Source organism: Pezoporus flaviventris, unplaced genomic scaffold (assembly GCF_033815535.1).
Source record: "Pezoporus flaviventris isolate CSIRO_AGI_PZ_B2104156 unplaced genomic scaffold, CSIRO_AGI_Pfla_v1 ptg000021l, whole genome shotgun sequence".
NCBI lineage: Eukaryota > Metazoa > Chordata > Aves > Psittaciformes > Psittacidae > Pezoporus > Pezoporus flaviventris.
The window spans coordinates 5,386,500-5,413,004 of record NW_026892569.1 but is presented as its reverse complement, the minus strand read 5'-3'; the positions used below and the strand labels follow the sequence as shown (position 1 = coordinate 5,413,004).

The window sequence follows — 26,505 nt, the reverse complement described above, 5'->3', positions numbered from 1 at the left end:
AAGCTTCCTTTCATAGTGGTTCCAATGGTTATGATGCAAGTGTTTACACATAAGCTTAATGATCCACTTGCAGTCAAAAGCTTTGCATGATCTAATGCACTGAATGTGACTGCTAGGCAGCAGATGCTTGACAGTGTTGATAATGTCATGTAGATAATACATGACAGCCAAATAAGCAAAATAAGTTTTATATATATATATTGACATGCTAAAACAAAGACCTTAAAGACACCAATAAAGAACAGAAACACCAAATTGCGTTAAAAAAGGGAATAATTTTGCAGGAGATGCTGCATCTAGTTTATGGCAATGTTAGCTTCATGGATCAGATTGTAAATTATTGAAGCTATATCAAGTAGACATATCAAGCAGTAATAGCTACGATGATCCCCATTAGTTGTGGATCCAGTTCAGGATTCTGATTTTGGTATTTTTAAACAGTAGAGAATGGAAAAATAATCCAAAGAGTTTTTAACTCTGATACAGTTAATTAATATAATAGATCATTTCTATCTGGATGCATGTGAAATTAGCATTCACAGGGTGAGCCAGGATTATCACCAAAATGTGATACTTTGTTTTAGAAAATGATCTGTATATTCAATTTTTTACCTGACTTGCAAATAGGTGCTAAATGTCAGAATATGCCAGGTGACGTTAAGAAAGCTATTCAGACAGAAACGGTTTAAAGCACACACTAGTGCCTGCGATGTTTTTAGGTTAACAGTAGAAGACATCACTCAGTTTCTGCTTGTTTCCTGATAATAACAGCAGGTAAAGGCAGAGCAGTTGTTTGAATGTACCTCAAGCTATCTGCTAACTGCATATATCTTTCAAGATAGTCAGGGACTCCTGAGGAAAATACAATTGAATTTTAAATTCTAAGCTAGCTGAACCTTTATGCATATATATGTTTAAAAATGAGTTTGTGTTTATACATATGAACACAGATTTTAGAGATATCCACTCTGAGCATGTGCAAATACATCCTTAAGTGACATTATAATCTCCAGTTAAGTACAGCATATGCCCTGCTTCAAAGTCAATGCATAAAATTTCTCTCATTCTTCTTTACTTGCTTTTTTTTTTAAAGAAGATTGTAGGAGTGAAGTTGCACCCAGTCTCTGATTTTATAGTTGAAAATAGATCCTATCATTTAGCATTAACTGATGACCCTTTTATTATCTTCTATTGCCTGGTCTTTTGAACAAACATAATACAGCCTGTTGTTGCATAAAAGTCATAATAATAATTGCTGTTTGGTGACTTGAAATGGGTTTCCGCAGCTTCAGCAGAGCTGGGATTTCTCAAATGGTTAGGTAGTTAAGTATTTTGTATTTCTAGCAGCTACTTGCTGCATTATCTGGCTTTTCAAGGGACAAAGACTCTGGGAGATATCAGTATTCAGGAACAATTGTAGGACAGTGCAAAGATTAAAAAGAATTAGAGGAACAGCAAGAAAGCAGCAGATAAATAATAAGAGGCATAGTCACTGAGAAAATGGGATTGCCACCTGTGATGGGAAGAATGATGACTAAATGTTGTGCTTCACCTGCAAAAAAACCCACAAAACAGAACAAAACCCCAACACATACAAAAAGGCTCATTCTGATTTTATTTGGTGAATAGGCTCTCCAGTGACTGACACCATGCAAACGATGTTGATGAAGCTAAAATAGCTAATTAGTGAAATTACTGAATAATCTCATGAAGTTCCTGGGGATAGGATTGTAGTAGTTGTGTGCATGTTGCCATTAAACATCTTCATGCTCCCCTGGACCATTTCGGATGCTACTCAGAAAGGAGTTTATGGGGCTAGATAATCAGTGGACCCTCTCAGCAGGGAAGCAGCTTGCCCATGCTGAGAAACACTTAAGAGCTAAAGAAGGTCCCAGCCCCAGGCAGCAGAAGGTCCTGCAAGGAGATTTGCAGTTTATAGGGAACCTTCCAGGCAATACAGTGCATCAGTCACCTTAATGAGACAGGGCTTTTTTATCTGGACTCAAAAGAATAAACAGGGTGAGCCTTATAGAAACTGTAATCAGGGTTCTTGTATCTCCAAGTTAAGATATAACTATTACTTTATTATAACAAAGACTATTTTTGGTCATGTTTTATATGAGCTTTAATAGTCATTTGCTTGAGCTGGAAAGCAGTGAAACCAACTGAAAAAATATTAACTTTTTTAACATTTTACCAACTCTTTTTATATTATTTTAATATTTGCCAACATTTAACCAACTGTCGTAGTAAAAGCGAAAATCTCAACCGTACAACCTAGGTGCAGGAATCCAAAAATCAAGTCCTTTCTGAAACTCTGTTTTCTCTCCAAAATAAAACTGTCTGCCAAGCAACTTCCAGTCAATCTTGCTGTGGCTATAACTTTTCTCAAATAAATCAATGCACTGTTACTTTATTGACTCATCCAGGTAGAAAACTCTCTCCAGCCAGCCAAACAACCACTCCTTTAAGAAAGTACAATAAATTTAAGCATATAGCAGGGAGTTTCTTGGCACTATGATGAACACAGTAGATCACTGAGAAGAGGTGGTACAGTTGTTCATAAAGCAGTTAGTGCTCAGTTATTGTGGGGCACACACTACTAAAAATGCTCTTCCCTAGCAATGATCCTGGCTTGTAGCCTTTAGAGATGTGATGGAGCTCTTCATTAATTCAGTAGCTAATTTTCAGTAGAAATAATGGTATGTTAGACGTTAGGGGTTTAATGAGAAGGTTTCATGTTTGTTCACTCAAAAAACTTTTGGAATTATGATTGTATAATTTAGTCCAAATGTGTAAATACATCATGCAGGATCAAGTGATTTTAACATTTTATACCTGATGCCTATGAATTTTCTTAGGAAAGGCATGCAACACTGCCTTTATTAGAGTAGGTTTTTTTTGTCTGGATCCCTTCAGCCTCAACAGCCAGACACAATGATCTGGTGTTGCATGATCCTTTGAATGTTTTATTTCATCCTTTCTGTTCCTTGAACTATTTTGCTGGAAAATTAGAACAAGAAACTCACCCAATCTTGGAGGTTAACACATATGGGAAGATACTTCTGCATGGCAAAATTAACTAAAGAAAGACCTGGGTTCCTGGCAGTGTGGTGAATAAAGTTTAAAGACTTTTTGATGATGGTCTAGTAATTGAGTCGTTTACAGCTCAGAGCAGGGGAGAAAGGAGCAACTCCACAAAACGAACTTTCAAATTTCACTTTCCCCTCTTGCATTGAAGGCAGATGAGTTTTGTGCAGTCCTCATTCCATAAGTAAGGCAGTTTTCAGTTTAAATAATTAAGCAGATAGAGTGAAGTCCTGTCCACATTTGCCAGTTTCTTCAGTGGGACCAGGATTTTGCCTTGAGATTTTGTGTGGCACATAGGGACCAAATCTCCTTTCAACTTTATCACTATGAGCTCTCTTGATGAGTTAGATTTCTTTTCAGCTACATAAATTCCTGAAAAGCATCTTAGAAAGATACTTCAGTGGATTTTGCTACATATGCTCAAAATAGCTGAGGAAATTCAAAGTGAGTGAGAGCTGAGCCAGAGACGGAAATGTTTGTTTTCTTCAAATTCCTAATGCTACTGAATCATAACTTCAGCTTTTTTCTTTTTCTGTTCCACTTCTTCTGTATTTTATTACCATCTGATTCACCAATTATAGCTGTTGATTCTACTGTGTTATCAAAGACAGAGCTTTCCCCTCCTGTTTTACCTGTGAATGATGTTTAGACACCTAGTAATTAATTTGGTAATAGTAGGCATAGGAATGAAGAAATACCCCCTCACTCCATATGCAACACCTAGTTTGAGACTGGGAAGTTGAAGCTGAATTGAGTGTTACAGACATCTATCAGTGTTGCTATTCTGTTAAACTGATGTGAATGTGATTTGCTGCAATCAAAGGAAAAATCAAAGTGGACAGGAGGTAGTTTGTGAAAAGACTTAAGTGTAAAGGCATTAACATGTTATCGTATTTAGGAAAGGGAATCAACATCTCTTATCCATAGTCTAAAGTATATTTTGAAAACCATGTACAAGGGTGATAGCAGTTTGCCTTTTCTCCAATTGCTCTTTGATGATTGGCATCAAGAATCTAGCAGTGTAGTAGAAAGAGCTTGACATATCCCTTAGTGACATACGGTACCTTGTAGGCATGGATGGTATTCAGCAGAATTGACTTTCTAACACTTCCACACAAACCCCCTGATAGCAAGGATCTGCCTTCCACCACTGCAGATGTAATACATTGACTTCCAACAATGTCCTCAATTCACAACTCTGAAATATTGTCACTTTGGCAATTAAGTTTGTGAAGCTCATGGCAGGAATAGTAAAACACAAAATATGCAGTGCACAGTGTTTAATATTGCTTAGCAAAACTATAAGAGTAGCCTGGTGGAATTATAGATATGTGGGCATGTTTGTGCATGTATTTAATGAACTGAGCTAAAAATACATTGCAGAACATATTTTAATGCTCAAAAAAAAAAATAGAAAAATGTACTGCTCTTCCCTAATGAACACAGATTTTCTGCAATAGGCCCTATGAGTAAAACATGGAAAACTCTTTATATCTGCACACAGAGACCACGAACAGTCATGCTCAGCACTGCTGCTTGCAGACCTGAGTGGATGCTGATGTGTGCAATTGCCAGCCCTGTGCATCCAGAGTTTTTACAGGCTGACATGTACAACCACTGCTAAAAAGTGTATGCAGTTTGTGGTCCCTGCTCTATTACGAAATTCTTTCATACTGCATATAGACTAGTCTTAAAGTCTCCTTATATTTGGGTAGCCAAGAAAAAGTGAAGTTAAATAATGCTTATGTAACAGTGTGTGTACATGTAGGGGGTTTGTGTGTGCTAATAATGGAATTATCTTCAGTAATGCATTTAATGTGCTAATGCTACTTTCAAGTATTTCCAGATGTACACGGAAATATTTGTTGCAGTTGTATCTGACTTTTAATGCTAATCAATTAGCACTAAGAGATATGTTTACCTTAAATTAGATTTACCAAAGGTTTGGGCAACAATTTGGCAACTTTGGAAAAGTAAGGCAAAAAAGAATAGTTTCTTATGAAGCACATGGATAGACTGACTTAGAAAGACTGATACAATTGATAATCTTGGGTGAAGGAGAGTACAACAGAGTTTCACAGGGACTAAGAAAACTAAATGAATGGATTTCCAATGTTGATAAAAGCAGAAAAAATAAAAATGTGTACACTGAAGGAAAATCATAAAGGCTGATGTTAGCCTTGGAGCATTATTCTTCCTTTATATACAATGGAGGGAGAGGGGCATTTAAAGTTCCACTTGAAGAATCATCTCTGGGTTACAGGTAGTCCTTGTGGATGTCTCTCACAGTACTGTACTCTAATTAAATCTTAGCTACTCTATTCAAAGACCCGATTCATCTCCTGAGCAGCACATCGGCTCACTCTGCACTACAGTTAACATGATCCAGTGTGTGATTTGGTAACAAGATTGTGCTCTGAAAAATGAATAATGGACCTGTGAAGGATCATGTAAGTGAAGAAGTAAGGAAGGTGTTGTCAACATGCAAACTGTGGAGAGACAAGAGCACCTGGGGGATGGTGTGGTGAATCGTTTCTAGGGGATAGCAGAGACTGCACGATAGCATAACACAAGTTCAAGCCCAAGAGGGTAGGAGGAAAACAGAAAGAGGCCAAGCATTATTAGAAAGCAGAGCTAGAGTAGTCCCAGGGAGGAGTCACTTGAGGCCCCCTCCTGCTCTTGTAGCGGTGATGGAAAATTCACCTATCTGGGGAAACTGCAGAGGATGATTTATTATGAAAACATTGGTTATTGGTAAAAACAATATCAAAGTGAAGTAGGTGTGGCTAAACTGGTGTGGCTAAACTGGTGCCTTGCTTCAGCATACAAGGGTAAAAATGGGATGGGGAATACTGGATGGAATACTAGATTCTTGAACGTCACTACGTATTCCCACCCCCTCATCCCTCCTTCTATGATAAAATCCAAAGCACCAGTGAAAACTCAAAGAGGAGCCACATAATAGGTTTGAGAGACAAGAAAATATATAGGCAAAAATTGACTTAGTAGTACAAGAGACATAGAATAATATGGATATTTGTCTGGATGATTTGAACATCATGAAAATCAATTTGCCTAAGATTAAAAATGCTTCCAAAGAGATAGGAGCTCTTATTCCCCAGAATGTATGTAAGCAGGCTGCATTGTAATTGTCTCATTTAGGGGTTTCTTTAGTGTTTTTTGAAGTCCTTTGTGTTTCATCTCTCAGAATGAGTGCAGAACAAATGATGGACAATTGTTCCGATCCAGTTTGTCACTACTTATGTTCCAGGTTTTTACACATTTAAGGGCCGTTTAATAGAGAACCTGGGACACATCCTTGGATGCATCAGAGATTGATCCTCATGTTGAAGCCAAAGCACAAAGAAGTTTTGGAAAAGGTGTGGCTAACAGCAGAAATCAAAGAATTGGGGAGTGTTGGTGACACCTTTGACATTTCCTTCCCTGTGCTGTCCTGTAGCAGTGACACTGGACAAGGCTGCATGAGGCAGGCTGTCAGATGATGAATGAAATGAATAAAACTGTGTTCTTCTGATGGCATTTCACAGCACAAGTCTTCTTTTGAGAGAGCATGTCAAAAGTGATGTGGTTTTAATACAAAGAGAATACAGAGATGGAAGCGTGAAAGAGATTTGTTCTGGATAAGAATAGAAAAAAATGGAAATGCAAGACCTGCAACAGGATATGCAATTTCCAATATGGAACCTGTGTCAGGAATATGTGTTCTAAATAACTTGGTCATGGTCTGTGGTAGGCTACTATTTTTGGATGACTAGAAGAATGACTTCTGGGACATTGGGACCATCTCTGGGAATTTAAAACCAACCATACTTGATCAGGTCAGGAATCCAGTGTCTTGCTCCAGTGGCAGTTGAAGCACATGCAAAGGCAGAGTATAGGATTGATTAAAAAAATAGGGAGAATTCCCCCTTAGACTTTCCAGGTTTTGATAGTTTCTGATGTAGGGATTGTGTTTAGTAACCTTTAAAAGAGTTGTCTCCCATTTGCTTGTCTAACCACTTCATGAGTTCATGGAAAACCTTCAGTTCATGTGTCTTGTGTGAGAAAGTATCCCTTATTTGTTTAAACCTTCAACTGCATATTCTGTCATAACTCCTGGATTTGGTACTGGAAGGTACAGTGAAAAGTGGCATTTATCAATGCCCTGATTACACATCATCTCAGACCACACTTCTTGTTCAACACTAATAGTAGTCTTTTTCAGAAAGTCATTCTTATTTTGGTTAGAAACATGCAAGTTTAACTGATATTAATGTCACTGTGAGTTTAATATTTACTTTGGTAATATGAGGTTTTATTTAGGTTGGGCAAACCTAATGTCCTCTTATAGGGTTTTGGGGGTTGTGTCAATGAGTTGCAGTTGACTTTTTTTTCCTCTTCAGTTTATTTTGCCATTTTACTGGGTTTTATTAATAAGTATTTATTGGTTTTGTCATGAATAAAGTCAGATCTAAACACTTTCTGGACTAGCAAATTATTTTGGAGGTCTTTATTTTGGTGCCAAATGTGAGGTTTCAGAATGGTGCCTGTTATTCAGGGTATTCATCTTAACCTTTTCTAGCACTTAGGTCTTTTAGCACATTTCCATATAGCTACCCCAAAGCAGCAGGTAGTGTGGGATAACTTGATTTAGTTATTCTTTTAGCTAGCAGGGTCAGTGAAGAACTGTCTTGTTCGTAGGAAATAAGTGCTAACATTGTACCCAGGCTAAGAGTTGCAGAATTGCTGTTGTATGTCAGACCAGCTGTTCAGAGAACTGTCATCTAACCTTGTAACTGTCATTTACTGTTCCTGAGAGACTAGAAGTGTGTTCAAAAGTTTTAGTTTTTTAAACATGGAATTATGAACCTTCCCTTAAAAATATACATGTAATTTCTTCCATCTTATATTTTTCATTCATGAATTTTGAATGAATTGTAAGCTCTTATTTTTTGTACTTCTCTAATAGTTCTTTCCATACTAAAAATCTCAGAGCTCTACAAATAAAAGAGGAAGTATTTTCTATATAAAACTTCATTATTTTAAGAGAAATCACATGAGGAACATAACACTGCTATCTTTTTTGCCTAGAGGATATGGACTACATGTATTTTGGTTTTCTTAATTTCAGTTATTATACAGAAGAGACAGGGAATCCCGTTTAGCTTTATGGTGGGAAACTGGGCAGAGAGGTTGATTCTTGTGACTGTGAACGGTAACTAATTTTACAGTCTGCTGAAGCTCTTCAACGTTTGCGTTTCCTCTTGCACAGACACCAAAGCCACCTATTAGGAAGCAATGAGTGAAGCTATGATGGATGTCATGGGTTCATAACCAGGTTAATAAAACCTAATTCTGTGCAGGGCTTTCAAAAATCCACAACATGTCAGCCATAATTAGACCTAGCTCTCCTATGGGACCCGTACAAAGACCAATGGGTGATACTTCTCAGAAAATAACCTTGATGAGATAGTGTCTGCTAGTTGTGAAGTGCCTGGAGTTTTCTTAAGGCACTGTTTCATTCTTACCCAAGGGACTTCGACTGAAATGGAATATTTTATTTCTCCTGTTGCTATTGACGTTTGCATCATCTTTATTGCCATAATCTTTTGCCAAAATGACTTGATTTTCCTCTCCCTCTCTGCCCCTTTTTTTTCTTCTATTTATTTTAATCAACAGCCAAAAGTATCTGGGGAGCTTGGCTTAAACATTCACTTCAAATCTGTATTTCTTCAAGAAGTTTCAGTGCAGTTTTACTCTTTTCTTTGTCACTACGTTCTGATGCCCTCTCTCTTAAGGATCAGAAAAAAAGTCATAAAACCAAAAGCAGTTGATTGGAAAGCCATATGTTAGGTAACTGGCCAGAAGGGAGGAAAGCTATCATCAGTGCATCATGCTGATGACCATCTGATGAAATTCACAGCATGATAAAAAGAATTTCTTAGCAAGTGAGGGTCAGTGAGTGAGCATCAACAGCTAAGAGTTTGTTTGTCTAGGGCATTGATCGGGGCATATTTTCAATCATCTTAAATATCAGCCCTTTTGAAGCAGTCACAGTAATTTATTTAGGACACAAAACCTCCAACATAAACAAAGATTAATCTTGGAAGAAAACTAACAGAGACAACAGCTTTGTGCTATTTCTTTTGTTTGTATAATTAATGTTCAACATTAAGTGTTCACTCAGCTGATACATGCATGGTACCAGCGAAGTAAATTCATTCAAATACAAACAGTTTCTCTTGTATTGTTTTTGGAGCTGTGTGGTACATTTGTTCAGGTCCCTGGTAATACTTTAAGAGCTAATTACTTTGAAAAGTAAACAAGTATGCAAATATACATCAAGAAGTGCCAATTGCTTGGTTTTGAGGTTTTGGGTTGAAAGGGACCGAGAGACCCATGAGCTTGTTGAATTACTGACAGTGCTGTATTTTCTATTGTAGCTTTCTGCAGTAGTTTTTTGTATTATCAGTCTCTGCAATATTTTCTTTATCCAACCTAGTTTAAAAAGGATTGGAATTAATGCTTCAAGATCGTGCAAATTTTCAGCTGAAGCAAGTCAACCAAATAGTGATAGCGGGGTGAAGACCACAAATGCTCAGGAGATTTGATCTGTTTGGAAAGCAGCAAGCAGTGGAATATTTATGCACCAGTTTAATAGACCTCACAGGTAACTTGCCAACATTGGCAGGGGATGATAGACTTTTGACTGCTGCAACAACAACATGAAGGAACAAAGCAGGAAAGGAGAATGGGACATTTGGGGCAGCTGCATCCCACTGTGCCTCTTCCTAGCCCAGCTTTCTCTTGTGCTGTGCACTGAGCTGAAAAGTCTTGGGGTTAAGGATTCCCTTCTGTCAGACTCTGTCTGTGCTGTAGCTCAGGACCAGGAGCTCAAATCTTACAGACCAGTGTGCTTTCTGCTCCAATGCCTGCTGCACTGACACCATTATCTTAGCAGTAACTATGAAGGTACTGAAGCTTTCACTTCAGTAGTTGCTAGTCATGCTGGACGTCTTAGTATTCCACTGTGCCAGTGAAATATCTTCTCTCAAGCACTCTTGCCTGGGTAGAGGAAACCAGGAGCTCATCTTTGCTCCTTGCAGGTCACCATCAGGAAGATGGGAACCACAGTTTCTGCATGCCATGCTGGTGGTACTCTGTGAAGGTGTTCCCCAAGCATAACCAGTAAGGGAGAGGGCAAAGTTTAAGCCTTCCAGATCTAGCCAGAACCTTAGATTTTTCAATGCTAAAACTATAAATGTAACACTTGGTTATAGACTGTTCAATGTCCAGTAATTTCTCAAAGGCAGATAATAATAATAACTCATCAACTTGATATAGGGAAGATCCTGGTTCTTGTTTTTAAGGGAGCAGAGAGATTATTAAATCCCTCATTCAAACCTTGTTCCCAGCAGCCTCAGCATCCTCTGACATGACAGTTAGTCAGGACCTAGTGCTATCTCACTGAGCTAGAAAATTTCTTAAAAGACCTTCTCCTGGTCTGAGAAAGTCCTGCCATTAGATTTCTGTTCCAGCCCAGTTGAGTCACTAGTGTGCCTCTCAGTATGATTCTGTGCTTGCATATCAATCCTTTGAAATGGCCTTTAAAATTCTGGTTCTAGTGTGGTTGAATATTGTTTATTGATGTGAAGTGTCTGATCCTGAAAGTACTAATGTACATATTCAGATATTAAAGAGGCGATTTGTCCCACAGAGAATTATACTTTCTGAATAAGAGAAGAGCTGTGGTGCATGAGACTGTGAAAAGGTGATTGCAATATCAAAGGAGGAAATGGAATAAATGAGCTTTCCAATTACTTCAGTAACTTACCTGCTTGCTAGAGTGTGTAAATTATTGCAACTTATTTAGATGAAGTTTGCGTAAGCAAAAGTATTTTTCTAGAAACACAAATTTACCAGAAAAAGAATGTTTTAGATGTTTTCTCTGGATTTCTTTTTCTAGTGATTGAAATAAGAGCCACGTCCTAAAGCTGTTATTGTAGCAACATGGATTTTCTGGCTGCATTACTTGTTCACAGATGGTTAGCCTTTGACATGGCAATGAGATTGTTCACTTCTGGAAGATGTTAGCACAGATCAATAAGAAAACTGTCTTACAGAGAGAACACCTGTTTGTCAACCAAGCCTGCCTTAAAGGTATTTCTGATATTACACTGTTGTTTGTTCAGTGGAAAGTCAGTAGTTTCCTGGCTGCAGGGTTTAAATTCCTCTTTGTTAGCGTGCAGTTTGATAGCAGTAAGGAGAAGAGTACCTTTGGAAAAAAAGGCATACTGACGTCTTTGCAGTGCTGGATATCTTAGCAGGTTGGGCTTAAGAGTCTGTTCCCTTTCTCCTTTTTGGGCCATAGAAGTAATGCAAGTGCCAGTTTAGTTTTCTGTCAAGCAAAAAGTCACTTTAATCTTTCAAGTTTTAGAATAAATATTTGGGGACTGCTCTATGCAGGTCGTGGCTCATAAAAAACAGGGTCTCTGCCCATTCTCCAGTGGTATTAAACTATGTGGTATGACAGATGTCATGAAAGACAAAAACTCATAGAAAAAATTGCAGGCCCAGGATATACGATGAGTGGAACTAGAAAAATGTGAACTAATATATCTGGGGAAAAGAACTATTCAAGTATTAATGCTGGAAAATTGCTAGCTGCTGTAGAGATGGGAAAAAAAATAGGAAAGTGATGGCATTTTCTCCAAGAGCAGAAGGTAATAGTCTCCTTCCTTGTTGAGAACACTGCTCAAAAGCACAAAGCACCGTTTCAATTAGGTATGGCATTCCTCTTCCACTCTCAGACTGTTGGCTAAATTTTCTAATACATGGCATCTGTCTCTGCTTCTATCTATCCATTGTTTTTCATTCCCTGTCTATCTCCATAGTGCCTGTGTGCCTAAGCGGTGATGGATAAATACCTGTGTAAAGAAAGTGATGCTCAAATATTCTTGAAACTTGATGAACTTGTGTTAGTTGTCTGTGTCTTAGTTAACAGTACTGAAGAGCAGACTAGATGCAAATGCCGGGTTGGGAAAATAGGGCAGATTTCCTCTCTTAACTGGAGATAATGACACTCATCATCTTAAAAGCAGAATTTTATCACTGTTAATAATAATGTTATTGTTATATAGTGGAATTTTAAAAACATCAGTACCAGTTATGTCAATGATGTAGAGAAGAGCTGTAGACATAATTAAGGTGATGGAAGCAGGCTTGCAAAGAAAGATGAAGAGAAACAGCAGTTGCACAGCTTGTCTAAGCGGTGATAATGATGATGGGGGATGTGATGACCACCTAAAACTTTCTGACATCTGTAAACATAGAATAGGGAATAGCTCTGTTCAGTTGGTCATAGCATTACAATTAGGGTTAATGAGGAAAACTGAGCAAAAAATCACAGGACATTTTTTTTTGCTGTTCAGCCCAATGGTAGATCACATTAAACGCTAGAATGGTATCTTCAAAACATCCTCTGTTGCACCAGTAGAAGCCCAATTGCTTAAATGATGTGAAAATAAATTGAGAAGATGCTCATGAGTGTGCAGAGGGAAATAAAATATTTTGATACTGGAAAAGAACTGGGGAAGATGACCTTTTCTGCTTCTAATTTCCAGCGCTATTAAAACGAGTTGGCAGTGATGCCCTATTTCTAGTTTTCAGGCATTTCTCTTCTTTTTTTTTTTTATTTGTAATGAGAACCCAGTTTATATTCGGCATTATCCAAAACTTTCAAAACTGAAAATTCAGGAAGCTGAACTGAGGGTTCAGAGCATTATGATAGTTTCTCTGCTGGGGCTCACCTAGAGCTGCACACCCTGGATGCACATGAACCCCATGGGATGTCAGCTAAACCGAAATTATCTGAAGCAAAACAGTTGGGGTTGAATGAAATGGTGTTTTTCCAACTAGCCTGAAAATGGTCAAGGCTGGACATGCATCAAGACAAGTCAAAAAAGAATCGAGGGTACAAGAAGCGTTAGCATGCAGTGCTGTGATTAGCACAGCACCTGCAGCATATCAGACTAGCTGTGTTTCCTTAGGAATTTGCAGTGCATGCATAAGTACACATTCATGTATCTTTTTTCTCTTTGTATGATTGCCTTGAAATATATCACTTGGTTTATTTTGGACTAAAAGGCTTTAGGGTTTTATTTATTGCTTGTCTGGATTTTTTTTTTAATGTAAAATGTGATCATAAGAGACATAGTTCAAATAATTTCCTACTGCCTTCTGTCTTGAAAACTTCAGTTTTCAAGATACTTGGCCCTTTTTGATGAGGATGCAAGGCACAAAGTTTCTTGGCTGTAGTACTACCTTGGAAAGAAACTGGAAATCATTAGCTGAAAGTAGTGAGTAATATGAATTATACACCCCCGGAGGCATAGAGATTTTATCTTGAATTTAAATTTTTTGCTGCTTGCCAATGAAGTGTCAATGAGTTTCACCAAAGATGTTCTAGTAAAAAAAAATATCAAAAATCTGTTTAAAAAGCAGCTTTTAATTAAAAAAGCTGATTCCAAATTGTCGGAGATACTGTTTGGGTGAATACTCATCATTACCAAAGGTAAACAGGAGAGAGAAAAACAAATGCATTTTCTGCCTGGCCTTTTTGGTTCTGTTAACCGCAGAGCTCCCTGCATGCTGCTACTGTTTATTAAAAAATAAATTAATATGATTTCAAGCCAATGCTGTACGTGTCACATGTTGCTTTCAGAGTAGGAAATTATTTCCTCAGTAGACTTCATGTATTTCCACTCAAGTATGCAGCCATTTTTATTCATATTATAAGGGAACAGAGTGAACTGAATTGTACATGTATTCAAAGAAACAGTACAAATTTGAACAGGAGACAGGTGATCGATTATTAGGAGGTAGTATTGCATTGTGTTGTTCACCAGGAGCTTCAAGGGAGAAGAGAGAGAAACATTCAATTCAGTAACAAAAAGGGTACTGGGGGAGGAACTAGAATAAATTAGGGTTAGAACTGTATGCTGAGAGCTGGAGCGGAAAGACAGAGCAAATCCAGGTGACAGGAAGTAAAATACTGCTCATCAGCACAAATAGGGAGGAGAAAGACATCAAAACCTGGGGACTCATGTTAAAATTGGCAGCTCAAGATAGTGACTGTGGGAAAATGTAAGGGAAAGGAGGTTTGGAAAGGGAGAAAAAGAATCAGACTTGGGTTTTTTTTTGAGGTGAATGTTACCAAAACAAAACGAAAAGAAGAAAACAATTCAGTATGAAATCAAGTATTGCTACTGTCCCTCTGCCTTACAGTTTTGGTGAGGAGGAAGTAACCACCCTCCACTAAAGCGTCCCATTGAAGTGGCCACAGTGAAGGGTTAAATTTTGAGAACAGTAAGATTTGAATCCCATGCCATCCTCTGCTTCCACCCCTCTTCCTCAGCATATTTTGGTCCTGACCAGTAGGAAAACAGCTTAATCATGCTTAGGTCTGGATGAAATGGATTATTTTAAGAGAGAATTTTTTAACTCATTGATTTATAACCACGGTGTAGTAGTCTGAAAATTAAGACATTGCCGTTTTCATATCCAGTCCAGAACATTTACTGAAGTGTTTGACTGTGCTTGAAGCTAAGTAAGGTTCAGTAATGAATGCTATAAATTCCTGAGGCTGGAAACTACCAGGTTCTTCTGCTGCAGATAATGTATGCAGTGTAAAACGCTTTTTCATGCAAAACCAGCTGATTGCTTCAGTTCCTTCAGGTCCATCCTCTGTCCTTCTGTACCATTGTACAGTCAGTTCCTGGCAAAGCTATAATTTTCTGCTCAAAAGCAGGACCAGCTGCTGGTGGTCACAGTGTGAATGACTCTAGGAATATATGGGGTGGGATAATGTGCACACTTGTCCATGGGAAAATGACAGAGAAATGATTGCTTGACACTGCTAGCTGCAGCACAGGATAGAATTTACTGCTGCTGCCCGTGGCATCCAGCACCTGTACAGTGACATGTTCTTTCCATATGCTGTAACCTACGGTCTTCACTTTGACCTCACCCTAACATCTCGGTCTTACACATTGGCCAAATCCCTTTAGTCCCTTTCCCCCTTGTTTTTTTTTTTTTTTTAATTTATTGCCATTCTTTGGAAGATTAATGCAGCTTCTGCACTGGTTACAGAGAATTACTGTATCAGTCTGTCTATCGTGTCTCTGCAATCCTAGCTCTTCATCATTGTACATTCTTTATGGATCCCATTACTTTCACCACCCCTTATCTAACTACTTCATAAAAACCACCTCACACATTTATAAAGCATGACAAGAGCATTACCATAAACTATGTTACTCTGCTCAGTAAACACATCATAGACTCTCCATAGGCTAATCACCTTAGTGGGTAAAACTATCTGGGGATGGATTTATCTGCAGCAATCATATCAAAAGACAAATTGTATAGAACAACATCATTCTGTTTTTCCACAAGAGTTTAAGATCCTTGCATCATTTTGTCTTGACTTAAAGCCTGCATTCTAAAGTTGCATATTGTCATCATCTTTGTAATCAGTAGATTAATTTATGAATATTTAACAGAAATCCTTGGTGTGAGATTTTCATGTATCACACGAAACAATAAAGGATGTGTTATAGGTGTAACAAGCAATCTTGGGTTATCTCTTGCTGTTGATGCGAAAAGTAATATAGTTTCCTAATTTGGAGAGGAGGGTGAAGATAAAGGCATTTAGTGAAAAGCATATGCAGTTTTAGAGATCCAGAAACCTCAAGGTGTTTGGGGAAAGCCAAGAGACTCTGGCAGGACTAAACAGCACTCGTGTGGTTGACATAGAATAATTTCTAAATCCTTTCTTAGTAACTAATTCTAGTGCACAATTCTATATTCATTTCTCATCAGCAGCTCTGCTAAATCATATTTCTTATCAGCCTAATTATTCCATCTGAAAAGAGAATTATCCTATATTTTTTTCATTGTGTTTCTTTTCTGAGATTCATTTAACTTAACATCCATTCTTTGGATGCCTTTTTCTGGCAGCATTTAGAGCAACATTTTGAGGCCTGAAGAACAATATTCAGTAGTTCACTCAAGTTTTAGGATATTTTCAGGACTGCTTCCACTTCAGATTTTCACTGCACTCTAGCAAAGAAGTAGAGATGCCAGTATTGGAAATGCTCGTTTCTGTTCAGCAGCAGCAATGTTCATTTCTCCACAGCTTTGATACCTAGAAAATTTGTTCTATGGCAGAATTGTGCAGCTGTAAAGCAATGACCAGAATAGCATAGCAGGTCTTTTTAATCTGTATCTTATACTGCTGCCTGCGGTTATAGGAGGAGCAGTGCTTGAATGCAGGCATATTACATCTATTTTCCCCAAGCTGTTTTTTCCTTTTTTTTTTATCCTCTCTGACATATCAAATATTAAATTTTCTAAACCACCCAAGTGACTAAGAGCAAGATTTCTTAAAAGATACTTCCATATTTTATGTTCAGCCTTATCAGGCCTACATAATTTAGACCAAGAAATCCCATTTACAAGTGATACAGACCTTTAGGAGTGTCATTTCTTGCTGAAATTCAACAAAATTTAGAGTCATAATGCCTATTACTTTGTGATACGGAACTTATTTCCCAAAAATAACTTTTTTTCTCTTCCTGGAATGTTGAAGTCCTGCCTCTTCATGTATATCTCTCAATGGTATTCCAGAGCTGTAAATCCCACCAAAACTTCTAATTTCAAACCTCCATTTTTTAAAGTTGCTGTAAGTTTATCTCATTTGAAGTGAAAGAGATCTCGTTAATGGAGTGAAGATTCCCACTAAGAGCACATTGGATTCTTGACTGCCTCTTGGGTTGCATATCTGCTTTTTGCAGTTCATCAATACAAGAATGCTAATAGTACCTATTGCAATTAACTTTCAATACACCCTGTAAAAAAGCAATCAGGTGGATGGGGTATGTGTATGGGTATGTGCAGGCAGCTCTGCCTGTCTGCTTTTACTGCTGTCTTGTCAGGGACTGCGTACACACACAGTAGGTGGGATTTTCTCATAAACCATGTCATTTTTGTGTATGGTTACACTGTACATGTGCATGCAAAATCATAATTAAGACTACCCGTAACTCTGCTTCGATAACAGCTAGAAGCAAATTCCTCATCAGCATTCCTCTCCAGCCATTCTTGCCCTGTTGTCCTCTTGAATACCTCAGCCGACGCTGGTTATTGCACTGCCATTTGAGATACATTGTGCCAGAGGCAGTAGCTAGAATGATGCCTTGTTTTTCTGGGTACCATTTTCCTTTGATTCATCTTTAAGAGATTTTCCTTTTTTTTTTAATTTAAATATGCGTAAGAATAAGGTCCTGTGCAAATTTCTCAGGAGATCAATTTGCAAGGCCTTTTAGCAGAAAGATCTATTCTCTAGTGTGTGTATTGGTTTGATATGGAAATCCATAAGCCTGCCCTAGATCCACCCACATCTCATACATTGGTGTGCTCTGGGTTTTCTTTGTGAATTCAAGAGTAGAATCCAGACCATTTCTCCTTTACAAAAATAATACTTATTTTTAATTTCTGTGAATAAACCAGTTCTCGAGGATCAGAGTCTGTTCTGGGTGTAAGTGTAAGAATCTGTAAATCTCTCAGATAAAAAGCCTCCTGTGGCTGATGGCAGAGACCATTAGTAGAAAAACGTAAAAGACTACAAATCCATGTGCTAATTAGAGCTTTGCATATCCCTGCTTCCCCTGTTATACTGAATGGAAAATAAAATACAAACGAAAAAGAAAAGAGAGTTAGTATTCAAATGAAATATTAACATTCTGCAGAACAAAAATCTTATTATTATTTTCCTCTAGAAATTCTTTAGTTACCTATTTTTTGTAGAAAAGTTTAATTTCATGTAAATGGCCTTTTGTGTTGAAACAGCTCTTAGAAAATTAGCTTATAGCACCATAAATAACCAGAGATGCCTGTGCTAAATGCACGTTGCCCCTCTTAGCTTATGAATTCTGACTCCAGAATGTATCAAAACCTTGGATTACAATGATATTAATTTCCAGGTGTATCTGACCTGCTTTGTTGAGCAGTTCTTCTCCAGATTTTGACCATGTGTAATGGGCCAACACAAACCAAGACAATAACGTTGGTCTTACTCAAAATAGGGTCATTATCAGCAGTATAGGACCTGGGGCCTGAACTGAACAGGAATGTTGCACCACTCACCAAGAAAGAGTGCTGTGGGCTTTCAGCCCACATAGTAGTAGCTTATTATTTCTTAAAGTATAGTATTTCCCCCTGAGCGCAGTGTAGTCTATAGTTCTGGCACATTAGCTGGCATAAACATTTTGATTAAAGCTTATGAATGTATTAATTACACCTGGGCAGTTTCCAAAGCTTATTCAAACTGCAAACTCTTCAAACTGCAGCCCCCAAATCTGAAGTCTTCTTAGTAAATGTAAAAATGGCTGTCACAGGGTTGCCTTTTCTTTCTCTAGGATGTTTGTAGAGACATGAGGTGGCAAGGATGCAAATTTTTTCACCCATTTGTTTCTGTAAGCAGGATTTCAGAAAGTTTTCATGTGTGAAGAATTTTTACTCCCATGTTGTTAAACATTTGCTTGAAGTCTAAAGAACTTCAATTCTGTTTAAAGTTTTCTCTGATCTCCTAAGCCTAGCAACATCTGCATATACTTATGTGTTTATCAGAATAACATATGGGTATGTGACCCTAAACAGGATAACAACAGTGGAACATTGACTAGTAATATATAAAGCTGTATAAATAAACAGAGCTATCAAAACTAGTAATAGTCCTAATGAACTGCTGTAAACGGTGATAAAATTGGTCTGTACGATTTCCTTTGCTTGTGTTCCTGTGGTACATTGCTTATGGTGTAACAGAGGGCAGAATCGGACCAGCAAATCTTATGAAGTCGTTTGAGTTTTGCTATTTTTTGCAAGAAATACAAACAAGTTCTTACAACAACCTTCAACTGGATTAGGTTGCATGGTGCATTGACAATGCAATAGAAACAAAATCTAACGGAGGATCTGAATTCTAAAATCATGGGCGTATGACCCCCAAAAGAAAGGCATATCTTATCCATCAGCCGTCTGTGCCTCCACCAAACAACACAAGAAGTCTCACCTAAGCAGTGCTTCGCTCATGCATTCATGCACACATGCATTCATTATGACTGACCTGCCCTAGGAAGGTCCATTAAGTGGAACTCATTTCAGGCACAGATGGTCCTGAATAGCTTAATGTCTGTCTGGTGGCCAGAGTAAGTGAATTCTTGACGGCCTTAGACTTCTGATCACATACATGCAGCCAAGGAGGAAATGAAAACATGTTTATCATTTTGATAAACAACCTCTCTCATTGCTGCAGGATGCTCCATGTAACTCAGCAGAGTCAAATACTATTAAATTATCATCACTGTCAAAGAGAGAACGTATAAGTTTTGCTACCTGAGTCATAGTTAATGACTTCCACAATGTATAACACAAATCAGTACTGCTGTTTGCCTTTTTTATGTTTGTTTACTGATAAGTTCAGGCTTGGCTAGAATACGGAGGCAAGTTATAATTTTGAAGTGCAAAATATGCTTTTATTATTACCTCTCAGCTAGAGATATAAAACAAAGAGATGACTAGAAGATGGCTTTTTGGCTTCTGTCTGGCACACACTCAGACCCTGTAGGTGATTAGATATTTTAAATCACAGCCACCCACAGTAGTCTCATACTAATGATAAAATATCTCACTCTGCAGTGTGTAAGCTCAAGGTGGCTTTGTAACAGAGACAAACATGAATATGATTTCAGGAGTTTAGTCTCCTTCAAGTAGAATTAAACCATTTGGAAGAGTAACAGTTGTTCCTGTTTTACAGCGAGAATGAGGTATTATTTCTGCAGTTTCATATTTTAAGACTATGCAGAACAAAGATTTCTGGAAGGCTAGAAGACATGAGCAAAATTGTAATGCCACAGATAGTTTCCATCTTCAACAGCCCAGCATCCTCCCCAGCAGCCCATTCTGTCCCTCTTGCTTTGGCAGGCATCACATTTGCTTCGTGCAAAGCTGAGGGTATCCTGTGAACTGAGCACTCAGGAAGGACCAGCTGTTCTTATTATCAAGTCCTGGTAATGTTTGGTGTGAAGAGGGTATAAGTCATGTTGGGGCGTTTTCAGTCATCTCTGAAGCTCCTTGTAGAAAGAGCAAATCTTTTGCTGATTTGCAAGTTCCTATTCCATTTCCAATCTTTTTTGGATTTTTGGGGGGCAGCAGGGTATTAAGAAAACATAAGCTGTTTTTCTTGCAGGTGGCTAAAGAAGCCACTCCATGAAATGTAACTGTCAACAAAACATTCAGAAAACACTTGCTTGGAGCATTTTAGAGCCCTTTCTTTTGCTTTTAAGATTAATGGCAAATCCCCTTTTGACTTGAATGAGTTAGGTGAGGCTGTTATTGTGCAAACAAAGCCAGAAGCTACCTTAGCTCAATAGACCATAAACTTCAAAAAAAGATATTTCTGGGTTTGGTGACAATGATTCAAACTTTTGCTGCACTCACAGCCTATCAGGTCAATAATTCATAGTTTCTCAGGGCTCTCAGCACTGTAACATCTCAACAGGTTTCCCATAGCCTAGAAGAATCCCTGAGAAAAAAATCACTGGCTCAGGAGCAGAAGCCCTCAGATATTGGTATTGTAGCATTTCCTGGTGCCCCCCCCCCCCATCAAATTATAGGAAATAACTGAAAACCACAGAATAAAAAGGTACTTCACATATATATCTGAATATGTTGAATCTCTTTTCAATGGAAACTGAAGATTGATTCTCGTTCCCCTCCCTGCTCTAACTTGTTTCCTCATTTGTACAGCTGAAATAGAAATTTAAATTGGAAACACCACCCCACCCCCTAGTATATTTCTTATATATTTATATTTCTGTGGACAGCATAATCAAGAGCATGATTTTTCGATTATTTTTTTTTTTCCCTGGTCTCACTGTTTTCATTTGAATTTGTTGGATACCTCTGTCTATTCCCGTTTTGTATGTGGCTTTTAATAAGTCTAACGTGTATATGCATGGCTGGTACAATAGGTACCGGCAAAACACTCCATGCAATGCTATCCAGTAGTCACTCATAGGCTAATGAAAAATCTGCTCATACATACCACATTTTCCAGGAAAACTGTGTGTGTAACATTCAGAACTTTCTCCATGTGAAATGTATTTTGTTTCTTCTGTGTCAGCACTGGGAAGGGTCTTATTATTATTATGGGGATTACAGTTATAGCTCATGCAGATGAAAGTTTCAATTAACGTACTTAGCTGTCTGGTGGTAAAAGAAGTGTTTTTTTCATTGCTTTTATACTTTCATTGTTTTTCCGCTCTTACAACTACACACTTTGGGTTAAATTCTTTATTGCTGCAGCACCTTGAGCTTCCACGTAACAATTAAAGGTGTTATGAAGCTCATTCACCATAACCCCTTATTTTGCATAGTTAACCAAATAAGCAAGACTAGCTGATGTAGTTATTAGTACTCATACAACAAATTAATAGAGAAAATTAAGCATTTAGCGTATTCACAGATATTTACCACACAGTCTATGTAGTCTAAAATTAGAAATGCTTATTACTGCATACTTTATTGTTGAGGTTACAATCAATAAAATCACAAATCTTTCTTCTCTTAGGGCATGACTGTAAGATGAATTAAACCAGTGAGACCATTTTCCTTGCTTTCAATATGATTTGGATGGGGGAACAGGGATTTTATCTGAGGAATTACTTCACAGAAAAATGCAACCATTCAGGGCTGAGTTGATTATCACAATTCCTCTTACTCCTAAGAGACACTTAAAAGGCCGTTTGTCAGATGATGGCTTTCTGAATTGTTGGGATCTCTCTTCTCTATCACCCACTGGCTTTCAAAAAGCTCGTGTCAGCAGGCCAAATGTGCCTAATAACTAACACATGAAGTAGCATTTCTCTCCAGATGAGTTAAATATTTGCTGCAGAGTTGGTCTTGTCTCACGCTTGCAGACTCATCAGTGCTTAACCCCATGACCACACCACCTAAGCTCGTTTACCCTAATGGAAGTTCACAGGCTTTCATATACTGACTCACCGTGGAAGATGAGTGGTTTGAAAGTTTAATATTCAACATCATTTCCACACTTTATGGCGTCCCTGTTTATTGGTAGTTGTACCACTTAATACTGTGGGTACAATTTAATGCACACCACCATATGACCTTAACTGCATACAGTCAAGGGGGATTCCTCCCTGTTCGTCCAGCCCAGTGCTTCACCAAGAAATGTCACATTTGTAGAATCACCAGGTAACAGGACTAACTTCTGAGCATGGAGATGCCACTGGACTCCCAGACCTTTTCCAACATCCCTTGCTCACAGCCAGATGTTTATCAGCACCTCCACACTGCTTATTCTCTGACCTGGATACAGGGTTATGGAAGTATTGAAGAGCTCTCAAAGTAGTTGCAAAAAGAGTGAAAGCCAAAGACAGGAATAAAGGTTTTTATGCTATAGTAAAAGCAATGTACAGCTGACATTTCATAGTGGTATAAAGAAAACCTTCTTACACATCGTGTTCTTCAGTAGGCTGTGCATGACGTTTTGCACTAAGTTTAAACAAATCCTGCCAAATTTATACCGCAGTTTCATAAAGTAGCCAAATATCTGTGGGGAACAGACTTGCGCTATAAATACTTGGTCATTATGAGCTAAATACAATCTGAACTGAGGAACTGGGAAATTACTTGGGCAGTTCATTAGCCCAATGTGGCTTCTCATCTCCTTGCCCTGCACTGCTAAGGTGAATGGAAATAATACACTTGACACTTTGTTTCTGTGCACAGCATATGCCACAAACATCAGGTATTCATAAACCCTAAGCCACTGTCTATCTGTCTATCGCTCCTTTGTGTTCTCCATCTAACCAAACTATTGCAAATGTTCACAAAGAACAAATACAGACAAATTAAGCCTGGTGATCTTGCACCCAATGGGAATGTTTTCTGCCTTAAAACTGCCAATTTAGTGAGAGAGGTATGAAACGGAAGTGTTGTTGGACCATCCTGTAATTCAGAGAGGCTGGTTGTTATTCCCTAAGGGCTGAGTACTGGCATAAAATCAAATATTTGGAGCCAAATCTCATTTTTACAAGGATTCCTTAGCCCTTGTCCTTGTACAATAGAATATTTAGGGAAAGAGGCCTCCAATATTACAAGCATAAAATCAGCCAACAGTTGTTGCACATTTTCTGTAATATGTTACTTACATTTCCTCAGGCCCAAACTTTGACACAGTCATTTTTAGGCCAAAACTTCTGCTGATGACAGAGAAGATTCTAATATAAGACAGGCAGACTACAGCTACTGTAGAGAGACTTTTATCTACATTTCCTATTAAAACTGCAGTATGGTAGCACCTTGCTTATGCAGGAGCAAACATAATGGGAAAAATAACGTTGTAATCCCACCTGTATGGAAGCTGTGCAGAGACGCAGGCAGGAGCATGCCTGGGTGCTTTGATTAGCCACTGCTGCTCTTCCTAACCAGAGTGTCAATATTCTCTTCTTCTTTTTCTTCTTTTTTTTCTTCTTTCTTTTTTTGCCAGAAGGAGGAACGTGTGAAGTTATAGCAGCACACAGATGCTGTAATAAGAATCGAATTGAGGAAAGATCACAAACAGTAAAATGCTCCTGTCTACCTGGGAAAGTGGCTGGGACTACAAGAAACAGACCTTCCTGTGTTGATGGCAAGTAGCTCCTCCTGTATATATGTCTCTGTCTGTGTACCGTCCAGTAAATAGCTTTAAGTCTATAGCTTATGCTTAGGAACTTTGTTGTGTTCTCTGTTTAAGGTAACAGAAAAATCCTGAAGCATAAGCACACATTTACACCACCTTGTCTTCTACTTTAGTGCATGGTTCTGTGCACATGAGTCATGTTAAGATTTACTCAAAAAGTGAGACTGTAGTATTCAGTACAGGCACTTAGGTAAGTACACCAGATCTGTGGCAGGATCAAGCCCTTAATAAATAACTGGACAAAATTACCCCTTGCATCACTTCACAGGACCGCCCCTGGTGCCACAATAGCTCTGATTCATAAATATTTCAAAGGACAACAGCCATTCACTTTGATTTAACCAGCCATTTGAAAACTCAGAGGCAAAACAAAGATAAAGAAATAAATCCTGTGATCTTGTCCTGTAACAAATACAACAGAAAGCCAGGGAAAAAAATAATCTTTGTCTTTTGAAATCACTGATGCTGTTTCTTGTCATGGGAATTGTTTTTTTGCTGAAGGAAAACCACTGTGTTACTTGTGTCTGGGTTTCATATCAGGTCTAGCTCCACAGGGTGTATTCCTTCCTGGGGCTCCCCTGCCACTGTTGTGAAGTAAAACCGTGCAGCAGTCAGGGAGAGAGCGGCTGCTTCCAAGTGCTTAGCAAAACATAAATCGCATAAAGAAGACTGGGAGTAAATGATACTAATCCCATTAGTTACCCTTCCCAAACAAGCCGCTCCGTGTTGCAGAATCCCTCTGTGAGCAGCTGTGTGAAATGAGTATCTCACAAAAATTCCTCGCTGTTCTGTATGATAGATGTCTGGTGCTGTTGTTTATGTAACCACACTGCCCAAAAGGGCTCCAAAGAGCCAGGTTTTGTTCTGACTAGAGCCGAGGTGGGCTCTGCCTTGGGCTCTCCTCATCCTTCCCATTCCTGGGTTTCCAGGGGTGGTGGTGTAGCTGGAGGTTTCGGAAGCAGCCAAGCTTTTCTCTTCAAGGCTGGCTCTTAGTATTCAGCTTCCCCACAGGTGAGTGAGAGGGAACAGCTCTACAAGCAAACCTTGGGAAATTTGTTTCTTCTGGGGTGCCTTTCCTCAATCACATGGTGAAAAGGCACTAGCAAGGGAGCAGGGGATGGTCCGGTTGTAGCCCAGTATGGGGCAGGCTTATGGGTGGGTGTTGTGGACTTGAGGATTGTGTAAACAAAGCTCTAAAGCTTGCACATTTCAACAATCAAGATGAGATTGGGCTGCCTTGGAGGAATGTTTTCTCAGCAAGTATTTGTGGTGTGTCTGTATCTGGTTTACATATTAAAGATAGAATGAAAATGCTTTATTATTTCAAAAAAAAAAGCATTTTTATATATACAAAATTGCTTTATTTCTGTGAAATCATGCAGTATTTCATATCTTGTTACACTGAGAACGCAGTGCATCTTCTGAACTTGGGACTAAAAACATGCTATGAATGCATCTGGAAATGATTGTGCTTTAATCCACATTCTGTCACTCTGGTATTGCCTGATCACCCTGATAAAAATAAGCTTTTATTTTTCTGTTAAGCACCCTCATAAAGCCGTAGGTGAAACCTGCAGCTGGTCTTAACCAAAGCTCAACTCTGCAAACCTTGAAGAATTTCATGTTCTTCAGCAGGTCACGAAAAACAGAGGCACTGGATAGAGCAGAGAGACACCATTAATTCAGATCTTATAATTCTGTTCAGGAAAGAGGAGCTCAAAAGTATTCTGTGTGAAGAAAAAAGTTGGGTGCAGGTGCGCACTGGAGCCTAATTGCTCTGTCAGGATTACAATGAAAAGAAATGTTATTGTGTGGAATTTTGAAAGGAGTAGGGATAAAACAATGAGTAATACAAAGCTAGTCTCATTGAAGTCATTGGTAAGATTCACAGTGACTTCAAAGACAACAAATGTGAACTACAAAGGAATGTCTTCTCCTTTCAAGTTTAGTTGTTCTAGTCAGCCCATAGCTTCTTTTGTAGATGGCTGGTGAACAGTTCAAAAATCCAATATGCAGTTCATAAAAATTAATAGAAGGGGCATTTTCTCCTGCTTTTGTTTTATTCCAGACTTTGCTTTGTGACTTTGACATACTGACCTGTTTTTAGTCAAAACTTTGACCTATTTAGTAGTTCTGTTCTTGCTAAAGCAAACTCCCAGAACTTCCCATGGGTGTCCCATTACCGTCAGGATTTTAACTCGCACAAAGATTTGGGATTTGCTGTTTCTTTTGCATACAGGGGCACTTCAAATTGCCATATACAACATTTTACCTCCTTTACCTACCATATTGGAGGGATTAAGCAATCTCACATTGGGTTTTACTCTGTATTTGTTTTCAAGACATAATCTGTCACTAAGAAAGCTTGCTTGGGTTCATTAATTAAAAATCCGTGGGTGTTCAGGTACAGCAGTATACTCCCACCTGAACAGACTGATCGTCTTTGAGAAATGACAATGAGCAGTTTGACTCCCATCTGTGGTTGATTATTACCTTGAGCCATGTCCACATATGGACGATGGCTGCTTAGTAATGTGTATAAAATGAGCTGAAACTCAGTCTTGCCCTGTTTAAACCATTTGCCAAAC

At 38.4% G+C, this 26,505-nt stretch overlaps 1 protein-coding gene across 1 annotated transcript in view; it reads left to right on the top strand.

Moving 5' to 3' along the window:
• The window catches only part of TAFA1 (TAFA chemokine like family member 1), a 223,865-nt gene that overhangs the window by 154,253 nt on the left and 43,107 nt on the right, over positions 1 to 26,505 (top strand). The window contains exon 3 of the mRNA XM_061455773.1: positions 23,726 to 23,866. Within this exon, the coding sequence (XP_061311757.1) occupies positions 23,726 to 23,866 (141 nt within the window). The remainder of the gene's footprint in view (positions 1 to 23,725; positions 23,867 to 26,505) is intronic.